This window comes from Panicum virgatum, chromosome 2K (genome assembly GCF_016808335.1).
Source record: "Panicum virgatum strain AP13 chromosome 2K, P.virgatum_v5, whole genome shotgun sequence".
Lineage (NCBI taxonomy): Eukaryota > Viridiplantae > Streptophyta > Magnoliopsida > Poales > Poaceae > Panicum > Panicum virgatum.
This window is the reverse complement of record NC_053137.1, coordinates 44813816-44826763: the sequence shown is the minus strand read 5'-3', so window position 1 is coordinate 44826763 and position 12948 is coordinate 44813816. Positions and strand designations below refer to the sequence as shown.

The window sequence follows — 12948 nt, the reverse complement described above, 5'->3', positions numbered from 1 at the left end:
TGCGGGCATCCACCGCCTCCCGTGCCAGCGTCACCAGTGCCTCCTTGATGCTTAGGGCAAGAGCAGCTATAAAATTGCTTGATGGAAAAACTATAGTTTCTAGAAAAAAATAAAACACTCGTGCATACATGCCTAGGTAAAAATACCTACAGCTTCTATGCTAATCCACCAAAAATTTTGAACATAACAGCTAATGCTAGGAACAAAAAGGACATTATTGCTCAGCTATGGGGCAGCCACATGCGAGGGGTGAATTATTCTGTGTTTCATCCGATGGAAAAACTATAGTTTCTAGAAAAAATAGAACACTCGTGCATACATGCCTAGGTAAAAATATCTATAGCTGCTATGCTGATCCACCAAAAATTTTGAACACAACAACTAATGCTAGGAACAAAAAGAACATTATTGCTCAGCTATGGGGCAACCACATGCGAGGAGTGGATTATTATGTGTTTCATCTGATCTCTACCCCCTCCCCTCCCCCCTCCCCTGTTCAGCTCCATCATGAAAAATAATGGAGTTTCCATCCAATCCATTCATTCATTTGTGATTGGCCATATAAATATACGTATCTTGTCATGCGTGAAATGGCTACGTTCAGCCTATTTATGTTCCTTCCCTATAACAGTCTGTCGATATCTATGCCAATTAGTATCTTGTTGATTTTTTTCCTAATAATTGCTACCATAGCTTGTACATGAACAGTACATAGACATACAACATGTTGCAAATATATTTGAATCAATCGATCGATGGATGGTAACAACTCTAGGTATTTTAGCTAGACATGCAACTTTTAGTATGAATGGATGATGCAGAACCATTGCATACCTCTTGTATAATTGTTGTCTCACATTCGTGCGCATCCGTTCCTCCACCACAAACTGGATCTCAGCGCATCTTTGCTGCCAATTCACTTCACAACAAAAAAGAGAAGAGCATCAATGAAAATCCATGGAAATAATGGGAAATACGACCTCTGTGCGCGTCCCCTCGCCCCTCCACCTCCGATCTACACTTCTAACCACGCAAAATCGCTGGACCTGAGGGAACGCAAGTGATAGAGGAGAGAGACTAACCCTAGAGAGAGAAAGGTGAGGATGCAAAATAAACGCACGCACCTCAGGAGTCTAGAGGAACGCACGCCCGTGCTGCTCGATGCGCTGCCCGCTCCGCTTGCCGCTCCCATGCCGCTAGACCCCTCCGCGGCTCCGCGCCTGCCACGCTGCGCGGGACCTCTCCATGCCTAGCCCTGCCGCGCCGCGCCAGACCCCTCCGCACCACCCCGTCCCGCGCAGCTCCGCTCGTGCCTCCCCACACCGTCCTTCTCCGCGCTGCGCCGCCCCACGGCACGCCGGCACCGGAGACGGGGAAGATGAAATCGGGACGAGCGAGGAGCCAGGAGGCCGGGACCCAGCCGGTCGAGGGGCTGCAAGCCAGGGAAAAGGGAAATGGCGGCGGGGGAAGTTTATCTCTGGTAAATCTGTTTCAGCGGTGAGTGGAAAAGGGTGGCCGCTCAATTGGATAAGTATGCCGTACGAAGAGTAAAATTACGACCAGCTAACGGGAAGTCATTATCTTTATTTTAACCTCAGGTTCACTTGTTTCATGTAAATCAAGATACTGCAGCGTCTTTTATAAACTCGTGCTAAAATGAGCTAGACTGTTCACCGGCTGTTTTGGCATAATCCATATCAAACAGCCACTAAGGGCGCGTTTAGTTCCCAATTTTTTTGGAAAAAATACTGTAGCAATTTTCAACCAAAGATTGGGAGGACTAAACATGATTTAATTGTAAATCTAATTACACGGATGGACGGGAAATCGCGAGACGAATCTATTAAGCCTAATTAATCTGTCATTATAGATTGATTACTGTAGCACGACATTATCTGATCATTGCATAATTAAGTTTATTAGATTCGTCTTGCGATTTTACCCAGGGTTGTGGAATGGGTTTTATCAATTATCTATATTTAATATTTTTAATTAGTGATCAAATGTTCGAAGTTTTTGTAGTGCTCGAAAATTTTTGAGAACTAAACGGGCCTTAAGCAAGAACACCCTGCAGCAGTGGTGCAGAACTGGTGAACTGGTGAATTTGGCCAATCAGGGGGATTGGTGGCAGTGGCACCGCGGCCGGCTCGGCACTTGGGCAGCGGAGCGAGCCCGGGCGGGGCGGCCGGTTGACCACGCCACCCGACCTGACGCCTCTCCCTCGCCAAACACATCGGCGCATCGTGCTCGGGCACGCATCACCAACCACCCCTTGCGCCCGTCCTCACCCCCTCACCGGCCGATTCGCTCGCTCGCCGACCGCCCGCGCGCGCGCGCTCGCGAGATCCAGACCAGGGCGCCGCCGCCGCGCGCCGACGGGACGAACCGGTAGGACGGCGCCGAAGAGCACGAGGAGGAAGCGCGGGCCATGGAGGCGTCTTCCTGGGACGCCCTTCGCAAGCAGGTGATCCGCCCCTCGAATCCCACGCGCGCGCTCCTTCCCTTTGCAGTTCCTCGAATCCTGTCGGTCCCGCTCTTGCGGCCGCGTAGCCCCGCGGGTGCCTCTCTCCACCAGGAGAAATTTGGGATTCTGTCATTACCTGGGATCTGGCTCCTGTCAATTCCGAGATAGGGTGGGGATCCATGGGCGCAGAAGTGAGGAGGGTACTATACTCTGTAAGTCGTTGAATCCGTAGGCTATTCGTGCACGGAGCGAATGCTGAGCCCAGAAAAGTTGAATTGGATTTAATATTTTTGTTTCGACAGTACCCTAGTCTAGCTGTCCACTTGTAACGCCATTTAGCGTTTCTTTTGGGGGCCTAACTGAAGGGGCAATCTGTAGCAATGTGCCACTGATTGCATACTGTACTGTCTAGATTTTGTGTCACACAGTGCTGATTGAACCAGGTAATGACTTGCTCTATCTTCATGACGGGAACATGCTATTTACTGGTACTCTGATTGTAGAGGATTTTGATCAATCTACCTGCAGTGGCACTGGGCTGTTTTTTTTTTCAATTCTACGTCTTTGATTTCTAGTTTAAAACTGTCAGTGTCGCCGTAGCCCGTGATGCTGTACTGTATTAGTTCAATTATTTATTCCTTTATGGTTTTATGGTGCTGTAGGCTAATCCAGTTTTCCTCCATGTCTGGTTATTGCTATGTAAGATTTACTGTGTTTTAAATGTTGTATATCTCTCCTTTCAGGCGAGGAGGTTGGAAGCTCAGTTAGATGACCAAATGATTGCATACCGTAAATTGGTTTCTATGAAATCGGATGGTTCAGAGAACGATATCGAGTCAGATATAGAAAGATCACTGAAGCAATTGCAGCAAGTAAATTCGCAAATGCAAACTTGGGTATCATCAGGAGGTTCTGAAGTTCTTTCTCATACTCTGACTCGTCATATGGAGATTTTGCAAGACCTTACCCAGGTCCTGGTTGCCTCTTAGACTACCTATTTTCATTCACCATAAGTATTTCCAGGTTTACGGTTTAATAAAGCACCACAATGCCACATATGACACGACTGGACTTCCATTGACATCATGATTTGTTTCTTCTGATATAGGAATTCTATCGGCTTCGATCAAGCCTCAGAGTGAAACAGCAACATGCTTCTCTCCTTGACTTGAGAGATTTTGATAGAGCAAAGTTTGATGTCGAAGAGGCATCAGACTCAGCTGATCAAGCTCTTCTAAGGGAACAAGCTGCAATTAGCAGGAGTACTGGACAGGTATGAATACCCTCCTGTTCAGGCATCCTTCAATTGTTTCTTCTATGTCTTCTTGAGAGAACAATGTGGAAAACCAAATTTTTGGACTAGAACCTGCAATTTTCTTCCTGTTGGGAGTTGATTTCATGGCATAGGATCAAATAGAGGAATTCACTACATAAAGTCGAAGAATCACGCTCTACCATTTCTTGGAAAGTGGTAGAAATGGACCCATGTTACCAAACCATGCTACTGTGCCAATATTGCCTTTTACACTTGTGACGAACAATGTATGTGTTTTGAATGAACTTGTTTGACATATCAATATCTTTGTAGGCACTGAGTAATTCTTCAACGTGACTATAATATTTAAAAAGCACTTGGTTATTGCCAAGTTTCTAGTATCTTTCTTTATAATAACATCTTTGTTTTTCGAATTATTTTTTTCGTCCAACTTCCCTCATGTGTGGATAGTTTTGTACTTTGGTGGAAACAAGTAGATAACTTCAGAATCTCTCTGTATTATTGTTGAGAGGGAAACACCTAGGAGTTCTTGCCTAGTTTCTGGACACGCCTAAAAAATTTAACAAAATGGTGAACATAACAAAACGGATTATGGTTGCCAATTGGACCCTAAAAGGCTGATTGCTCGCATGGTTCAATATAAGTTTCTAGTTTAATGAATTCTCAGGTCAGGACGTAGGAATGATTTTTACCATGAACTAAAAACTAACAAGCATGGAATAGATTAACTGATGACACGTGGCTGTGGAACAATTTTGATGGAGTTCAAGCACAAGTAAAATTCATGTTATATAGCTATATTGATGTCCGCTTCTGCTTACTGGTTCGCAAATCCTATTTTCAGCATGTTTGCATTCTCTGTTCTTCTTGCCAACACTTGAAAGGGCAATTCTTTTGTGAGAAGCTGACAACTAAATTCCACTTTTCCATACCATTAACGTTTCCTATCTAAAATTGTACATCCAACTGTTGAGGATATAGTTGGGGTGAAATATGGTTGAAATATGCCCCTTTTAAATATGCTTCTCTGTTCTATTCGAAGCTGAATCTGCCATGGAAAATGTTGTCATGTGGAAGCTTTGAAGGATAGTTGAAGTTACATACCACGTCTTGTGGGCAGTAGGAGCTAAGCGCCCATTGAAATCTTTTAGTGTCTGAACATGGATGACCTACCTGCAAATCCAAAGATTCTGCACACTTGGCTTACAGCTTGCTATTAATGTATGTAATGATGTTGTTTATCAAGTTGTAAGGATCCGCATAGTTGAACTATTTGGAGTTCTATCTGTTGAGATAATTATGATACCCTAGGAATTTGTGCAGTTCTTGCAAATATTTGCTAATTAGCTGACCAACACACGCTTGTTGTTGCACTACCCATTGTTGGCTGGTAGAGGTGCTCCAACCCATGTGCCAGCCAATGGGGCTCAAACTTATGTGTGAGTTACTTGAAAATTGTATGGTTAAGATGCAAAAAATGAAGCAATCAAGCAGCTATAAAAATTGTGGGTGATGTGGAAAATCAATTGTCTAGTGATCCAGAAGATTTTGTTTGTTTTCACATTTATTGAGTCTACTAATCTCCATTGTGCGACCAAACAGCTTTATTGACCTTACTAATCTCCTCTGTACTCCCACGTACCTCTTACCACCTCAAATTGTTAACTAATAAAATTATTACTCTGTTATTCAAGTGAGAAGTAAACCTGAAACCACAAGTTATATACTTATCCAGGAACATTCAAAAGGCACACATTGGCCTCAAACAATTGTGTCAGTAGTTAAGTTCATGTGATGCTATAATACTATACTATGCTATGCTATTAGTGCAGTAAAAGTATCTCATTTGAGCTTAGAAATCACTTGCTAGACCTGCCAGTTTAATTGATTCAGGGAAAGCCTTCAGCTCAACTTTTGTCTAGAAGAATATAATTGTTTGACGACTTCAGAATGGTGAATACTATTGTTTGTATGCCTGAAAAGTTATATTTAATGATATCAGATGGATAACGTGATATCGCAAGCTCAAGTGACGCTAGGCTGTCTCATGACTCAACGGTCAACATTCGGCGGCATCACTTCAAAGATAAGCAATGTCAGCAGCCGGCTTCCGACGGTATGTGTCCCATATCCTATGACCAAAACAGCTCAATCCGTGTCGTGTACATCTCACAAACTTCCACTCAACCCGACAGATTAACCACGTCCTCTCGTCCATCAGAAGGAAGAAATCTATGGACACAATCATCCTTTCGCTCGTCGCCTCCGTCTGTGCTTTCCTCATCTTCATCTACTGGTTGTCTAAGTAGTTTTGCCAGAGCAAAAGGTATTACAGTGTTGTACGTTTGGGATCACACTACCGGTACAGATAATCTTGGTTGGTGTTTGTACAATATTGGTTGGTTCAATGCTATTACGATTCGGGCGTGCTGTAGCCACGGTGTCTCCAGCTATGCAACTGCACACCCCTAGTCTGAAAAGAACTGTGCCTTGTGTACTTTCTGCACGATCCATGACTAAGTTTCGGCTTGACGAATGCCAGAGCTCGGTAGCTGGCGTCGCTTAGCTAGTCCCATGTTGCACAGATCTGGGATTAAAGGTGGAGCTTGACCTGTGGCTGCTGGGCGCTACCGGCTACCCTGCGGCTTTTAGTTCGACGGTTCTATTTTCTATTGGCTTATATATTGCACAAAAGGCATGAAATGGATCTTTTAATGAGCAACCTATTTTCAGATTGGGGCCGTGTATAGTTGGCGGATGGTGTAAACGCAAAAAAAAAATATCGACGGAATTTTACTAATTTTAAGTACTAAATGAAGTCTATTTACAAAATTTTTTGCACAGATGGGTTGTAAATAGCGATACAAATCTAATGATGCTAATTAATACATGATTAATCAATATTTAGCGGATGATTACTGTAGCATCACTGTTGTAAATCATGGATTAAGTAGGTTCATTAGATTCGTCTCGTGATTTACAGTCCATCTATGCAAAAAGTTTTGTAAATAGATTTCATTTAGTATTTCAAATTAGTAAAAAAAATTATAAAATTTTGCGTTTACGGGTGGCAACTAAACATGACCCGGATCTTCGAACCAAACACGGGAACACCTCACGCAGTCGTGTCCCATCCCATTCTGGCCTCTGCAGAGTTTTGTCCAAGCCAAGGTCAGGTCAGCCTGGTTCCCATCAGGCAACCTACTCGGCGTTGTCGCTGCTTGCTGCAAACAGGGACGTCCAGGACTGTCTGGTGTCTACACCCTCCCGAAATTTACCTTCCCTTCCCGGCGGGGCGACGGTGGTTCGGGGATCACCCGCCGGTGGTTCGGGGATCGTTTAGTTCCCAAATAAAAAAAATTTGGATGTCACGTCAACAGTTTGATCAGATGTCGGGAGGGTTTTTCAGACACTAATTAAAAAACTAATTTCAGAACTCACTTGGAAACTGCGAGACGAATCTTTTGAGGCATTTGATCACATCATTAACACATGTGGGTTACTGTAGTACTTATGGCTAATCATGCACTAATTAGACTCAAAAGATTCGTCTGGTCGTGTACCTCCAAACTGTGTAATTAGTTTTATTATTTAATTATATTTTGTGCTCCATACGTGTGTTCAAAAGAAAATTCACAAATTTCGATGTGAAAATTTTTGGAAACTAAACGCGCCAGCTAGGCGACGCCACCACGCCAGGAACGCGGAGGCGGCTTCGTTCGCGAGAGGCCAAAGCGGGTTTTAGCAAGACAGGCGACAAGACTCGTTGTCGAGGCCCGGCGCCACGGGCCACCGTCCACATGCGCAGCGTCCCCGGTGCCCATCCCATCCGGCCGTGCGCTTTTGGGGCACACGGGTTCCAGTTGCAGGCTTCCAGCTCGCGCCCACGGGAAAGGACACCGCGCGCGGGTTGGAGCTGAGCTGAGCTGAGCTGATGAGTCCGCTCCCTGTCTGCCGGCCGCAGATCCCGGCGGCGCCTGGATCGTACCGTGTCTCCAACTTTCGATGGCGGCATCTCGCGCTCGCGCGACTACACCAAGGCAACATGCGCTTGCTGTGCGTGACGGTGGCCGGAGGGAGCGATCGACTCGACCATGTGGCCCAACAGTCCCGACCTGCCGCGGCGGATCGCCGGCCCTGTTGCCCGAGCTCGGGAAAAAAAAACGTGGCGGTGGACGCTTCGGATGTGGTGGTAAAGAGCTTTGGAATTTGGCATAGAGAATTTAAGAGTCGAGTCTTAAAAAGATCATACTTTAATTTTATATAATTTTGAGTTAAAATAATTAAAATTCGTATTGGACTGTGAATAAATCATTATGACCATGATCCATTACCACTCTTACCTGTTGCTTCCAGCTTCAGCCGCAGACGCTAAAAAAAAGCTACAGCCGCAGACGCTCGCTTGGCTTGGCTCGGCTCTTGTCCTTCCACCCACAAGGCCGCCGCGCCGGAACTACATGCAAAGGGAGCTGAATTTGGAGAGCGGCTGCTCCGGTGACAGCAACACGACGCTCGCTTCCTTCCAGGATGGACAATACTAATACTGGCAGCTTGCTCTCGAGTCACGGCACCACCCGCAGCTGCCGGCTACGAAGAAGTAACACAGCACCTGACCCGATCCCGTGATCCGGGTCAACCATTGCGTGCTGATCGTCCTGGACGACGAGATGCCCTCCCGGGTTGGGGTGGGGCTGCCGTAAACGATGCGCGCTCGATGCGTCACACGGACGGAAATGCACTCACGGCACCGAATTGTCATTGTTTAAGCAGGCCTTAACCACCAGCCGGAGCCACTTAAGCAAGAGAACAACTGACAGCCACAATCCCCACCCAGCGAGAGGCGGCACTCCAGCAGCAAGCATGTGAACGTCGCGATCCGAACAGCCCGCCTCTTGTCACCTATCAGCCCATGATTGGGGATTAAGCTCGCGATTGCCAATAATAGCCGAGCAATCCAATCTTTCCAGCAACTGGCACGGGAGACATGGAAAACAAGGGGCAGCAGCTGGCTATTCTTCTAATTCTAACCCAGGGGATCTATCTAGTCATTCAACCACTAAGGCTAACCACTTGTTTTAGCTCTAAATAAATTGAGATGCTATTCCAAGTCCACAATGCGCTACCTAATGAAGAGAACCAACCAATGATTTGTAGGATTCGAACAGAGCTAAGAGCGAGCTAATTTGGATAGACCATGGACCAACACATTATCCCTTGTTTCTCACTTCCTCTAGATGTCCATTTCTATGGAGATTGCAAAAACAAAATGGTTTGGTCAGTGGAGCAAGCACTCAAAACTGCACAAGAACATTGCCCGGTGAACAATTGCAACTTACAACAATGGGAAGAAGAAATCCTCACTGAATCGAGAACCAATCATCAATCGAAACAATGCCGGCGAGCCGCTTCCGCCGCCGCCGCCGCCGCTAGCCCACCACACTAGTTCTTCCAGGCGTAGACGAGGAGGGAGAAGCCGTCGCCGCGCTGCAGCTCGGCGTCCTCGGGGCTGCCCCAGTCCATGACCGTCGAGCCGCTCGCCCACGACGCGGAGGAGGACGCCACTGACGCCGACGAGGAGGAGCTCGCCTTGGCCAGCCTGCGGGCCGCCCCACTCTTCCTCCGCTTCTCGCCATGGCTGCTGCTCTCGCTCCAGTCCCCTCCTCTCCCCCACCTGCCAACGTAGCCCGCCCAGCCGCCTCCCCCGGCCTTGTCGGGCACCTCCTTCTCCTCCCTGGCATCGGCCGAGTCGCGCTCCTCGCCGCTGCCGCCGTCCGCGAGCTCGAAGCGGAAGATGAAGACGGCGTGCGCGGGCGGGGCCGCGGCCGCGGCGAGCGCTGCTGCGGCGGCGGAGGCAGAGGAGTCGGGGGCCGAGACGTCGCGCGCGGGGAAGAGCCAGTTGTGGAGGTCCCAAGAGACGAGGACGCGGTCGCCGCCGCCGAGGTCCACCTTCTCGGATCCGCGGAACTTCCAGCGCAGGCGGCGGACGTGGAGCACGCGGTCGCCGTCGACGGAGACCGACATGCCGACCTCGGCCCTGTCCCTGTCCCGCTGCTCCTTGGGCTGCCCCTGCCCCTGGCCCTGGCCCCGCGAGACGAGATCCACCGAGATCTCCCGCTCCCTGCCGCGCACGAGGACGCAGGTCCGGTGGCCGCGGCCGGCGCCCGCGTCGCGCATGGACACGTGCTCGCGCCGCGAGACGAGGACGGGGCCCGGGCCCTGCGGGCGGCGCGCCTTGGTCTTCCTGTAGGCCTCCTCCGCCATGTCCCCCGCCACGACCGCCATCTCGCCGTCCACGACGACGGCGACGAAGTAGCCCGACGAGGGCTCGGGGGAGCCCGAGGGCGGGAACCGCGCGCGCGACAGGTCCCAGGCCAGGTCCACCCGGCGGTCCCGCACGCGGAAGCGCTTGAACCCGCGCCGCCGCCACAGCAGCCACGGGCGCACGCGCACGGCCACGGTGGCTTTCTCCTCCCCGTCCTCGTCGTCGCCGTCGCCGTCCCTGTACTCCACCCCGCCGCCGGCGACGCACCCGTAGCCGCCGGAGGAGGGGGACGGCGAGGCGCCGGCGGAGACGCGGAGGCTGAGCCCGAGCGCGGCGCGCGACCAGGACAGCGCGGCCAGGCCGAGGCGCGTCTCGTAGACGGACGTGGCGAGACTGGTCCCCGCTGCCGACCCGGACCCCGACGCCGCCGCGGCGCGGAAGCAGGCCGGTATCGCGTCGGCCATGGCTTGGCGCTTGGCCGCCTGCCTGGCCTTTGGGTGTGGGGGGGGGGGGGGGGGGGGGACGGAAATGGGTGGGCGAATCGCAGCGAAAAGCACGAGATTTTTTGTTTTTTTTTTCTCCCCGGGGGTCCGCGGCGGCTGGCTGGGTCGCCCCTCGAGCACGAGCAGGGAGCCAGGGCGCGGCGAGGGAGTGTTACATATAACTCTGGCGCGGTGGGGCGGTGTCGCGTTGGACTGGACCCAGCTGGGGTGCGAGCGAGCGCGACACCGGCGGCGCGACGTGCGGATGCCATGCTGCCGCCGCCGCCGCCGCCACCGCCGCCGGCGCAGAGTTTGGACCCGACCCGTCGCCCGACCCCGGAGGGGGGGGGGGGGGGTCCTCCTTCCTTCCACCGGCGCTGGCTTTGAGCTCCTCGCTCTCCTCGTCGCTAACTATATTTGATTTTTTTTTTTCGATTTGACAAGGGCGCGAATAAAGCCGTGTTCATACTACCGGGGGCGTGCCGCTTGCACGACGTTGTTGAAGCTGAACACACGCATTGTTCACGAAGGGCAGCCTCGTCGGTTCGTGCTGGTATTTGATTTATTAATGGATGTGATGAATGCGCTGGATTTCTCAAAACGACGACGGCAACGGAATCATTTGTTTATTTAGCCTGTTTGCGACTGACGAGCTATTCATCAATCAGGTGTTGGGCTGAGTCTTAGGATGGGAGCTTACAGAAATTAAAAAAAAAAGTTACAGAGCTCAGTCTGATTTTTTTATAAAAAAAATGCTCGTCGCTTTATCTGTGGGCTTGACGTGCAAAGATCGTCCCTTTCTGGATACGAGACGATACTACAAGAACGAAGATAATAGCAAGTTATTAACAACTTGGCTTGAGAACTTAAAACTAAACAAGTAGAATTGGAGGAAGATATAGCTATCAGATAGCATCATGCCATTTGGGGAACCGTTAGGCATTTTCCAATAAAAACGTACAGATAGCTATTTCTTTTTTCTTTTTACATTGGTAATGCTGCGGATCAGAGACGTCCGATGACGGTTCATCGGTCGGACGCTCAACACATGTTGCAAGAGACAAGCACCAATATTGCAATTATTATATTTTTTATGTTTCATAGTGGATGTTGCATGAAACACGATGACAATATTGTGGTGGAAGTTTTCATCCTCGAATCAGATGTTAGAATTATTTATATTCATATTTTCTTTGATGTGGCAAGTATTAGTTTTTAATGTTGCAACTGTTATTTATCAATGTTATGATGGACTGTTTGACAATTTTTTTTTATCAAACGTCCGACCGCTAATGGTGCCGTTTTTACATTGGCTAGACCATCTTGATGGCGAAAGAGCTATAACCATTAAACCATACGGCCATGGTATACATAGTAGCTTTGAGATGGAACTGACGATAAGCATAGGCTCTCCCCCCCCCCCCCCCCCCCCCGAAAGAAACGATAAGCATAGGCTTGCGTATAGGACGTATTTGCTAGTCGGCTACACCTCGCCACGTAGTTCCTACGTCGGTGCCAGAACTGTGTGGACTAGGGCATAAAAGTTCTGCACCAGATTCAAGGTGTGGGAATTAAACTGTTGATAGCTGTTTAGCTTTTTACGGTGTGGCGAAGCCTTTTAGTCAACTAAACAAGTGTATAATTTTTCTGTACTGCTCTGTAGGTGCCGCGTGACGAGAGGTACGGTCGTAGAATGTAGAGTACGTGAATGTGAGAGGAGTCTGGGGACTGTGGTGGATGTTTGTATCTGTCTTTTGCATGCTTCAAGAAGAGAAAAAAGAACATGTTCGGAGCCACCACTAGGACGAGCTACGGCGGCCGCTAGATCCCTCTGGGCGAGATCCAGTGCATATCCTCGTTCTCAAGCTCAACTCGATTGAGTTAGGGCGACAGTCCCGGCGATACTCAAATTGGGCGAGAGGAATTTGTGGGGCCCCCGGCCGAATGAGCTGCAGCTTGCGGATTACCGCCAATTTGCTCAGCGCAGCATCTTCTTCCAGACGCCTGACGCCATCCGCCCGCAATCCGGCGTGAGCCCGTCTAGCCGTCCGGCCTGCAGCTAATCTTATATCTCTTTTATTTGCGAAAACCGAACTTAAACTTGAGTGATTCCTTAGCCCTTTGTCTTTTTTAAAAAAGAACGCGTTGATCGGTGAATGTCTTGCCGTTTTGGGCTAGGAGCATCTCGAGTCTGACCAAGCCATTTCGAGTTAGGTCAACTCCACTGGTGTCACCTAACCCCCTGATCATGAAGGTGAGACCCAATCATGCGAACCACGGTACACACGGCCAGCCGCCCGGCCCGCTTGATCCCGTACGTATTCCCGTCAGTGCTGGATGCACTCGTGGGGTCGGATCGCACGCCTGTCGTGTCGGTCGCGACATGCACGCTCGAGACATGGCCGATCGAGCCAAAAAGATGCGCCAACCGGAAGTCTCAAAAGGTGGGGAAAAGGTACACGAG

At 49.6% G+C, this 12948-nt stretch overlaps 2 protein-coding genes across 2 annotated transcripts; one reads left to right on the top strand and one right to left on the bottom strand.

The window, feature by feature from the left end:
- The first annotated feature begins 2143 nt into the window (after positions 1–2143).
- Positions 2144–6220, top strand: LOC120695645 (Golgi SNAP receptor complex member 1-1-like). The gene is made up of 5 exons (XM_039978854.1): positions 2144–2464; positions 3208–3435; positions 3573–3737; positions 5743–5856; positions 5936–6220. The coding sequence occupies exons 1-5, from the start codon at positions 2429–2431 to the stop codon at positions 6047–6049; spliced, it is 657 nt and encodes a 218-aa protein (XP_039834788.1). The 5' UTR covers positions 2144–2428; the 3' UTR covers positions 6050–6220.
- Positions 6221–8908: 2688 nt separating this feature from the next.
- On the bottom strand, positions 8909–10521 carry LOC120695644. The gene has a single exon (XM_039978853.1). It carries the CDS (start codon positions 10464–10466, stop codon positions 9180–9182), a length of 1287 nt encoding a protein of 428 aa, XP_039834787.1. The 5' UTR covers positions 10467–10521; the 3' UTR covers positions 8909–9179.
- Positions 10522–12948: the final 2427 nt, after the last annotated feature.

What these genes read in the sequence shown, in the direction of transcription:
- LOC120695645 (XM_039978854.1), top strand. Translation starts at nt 2,429, where the DNA reads ATGGAGGCGTCTTCCTGGGACGCCCTTCGCAAGCAG. An exon ending in TTTTGCAAGACCTTACCCAG is followed by an intron (nt 3,436 to 3,572) that starts GTCCTGGTTGCC and finishes CTTCTGATATAG; the next exon opens with GAATTCTATCGGCTTCGATC. An exon ending in TCAGCAGCCGGCTTCCGACG is followed by an intron (nt 5,857 to 5,935) that starts GTATGTGTCCCA and finishes TCAACCCGACAG; the next exon opens with ATTAACCACGTCCTCTCGTC.
- LOC120695644 (XM_039978853.1), bottom strand. Translation starts at nt 10,466, where the DNA reads ATGGCCGACGCGATACCGGCCTGCTTCCGCGCCGCGGCGGCGTCGGGG.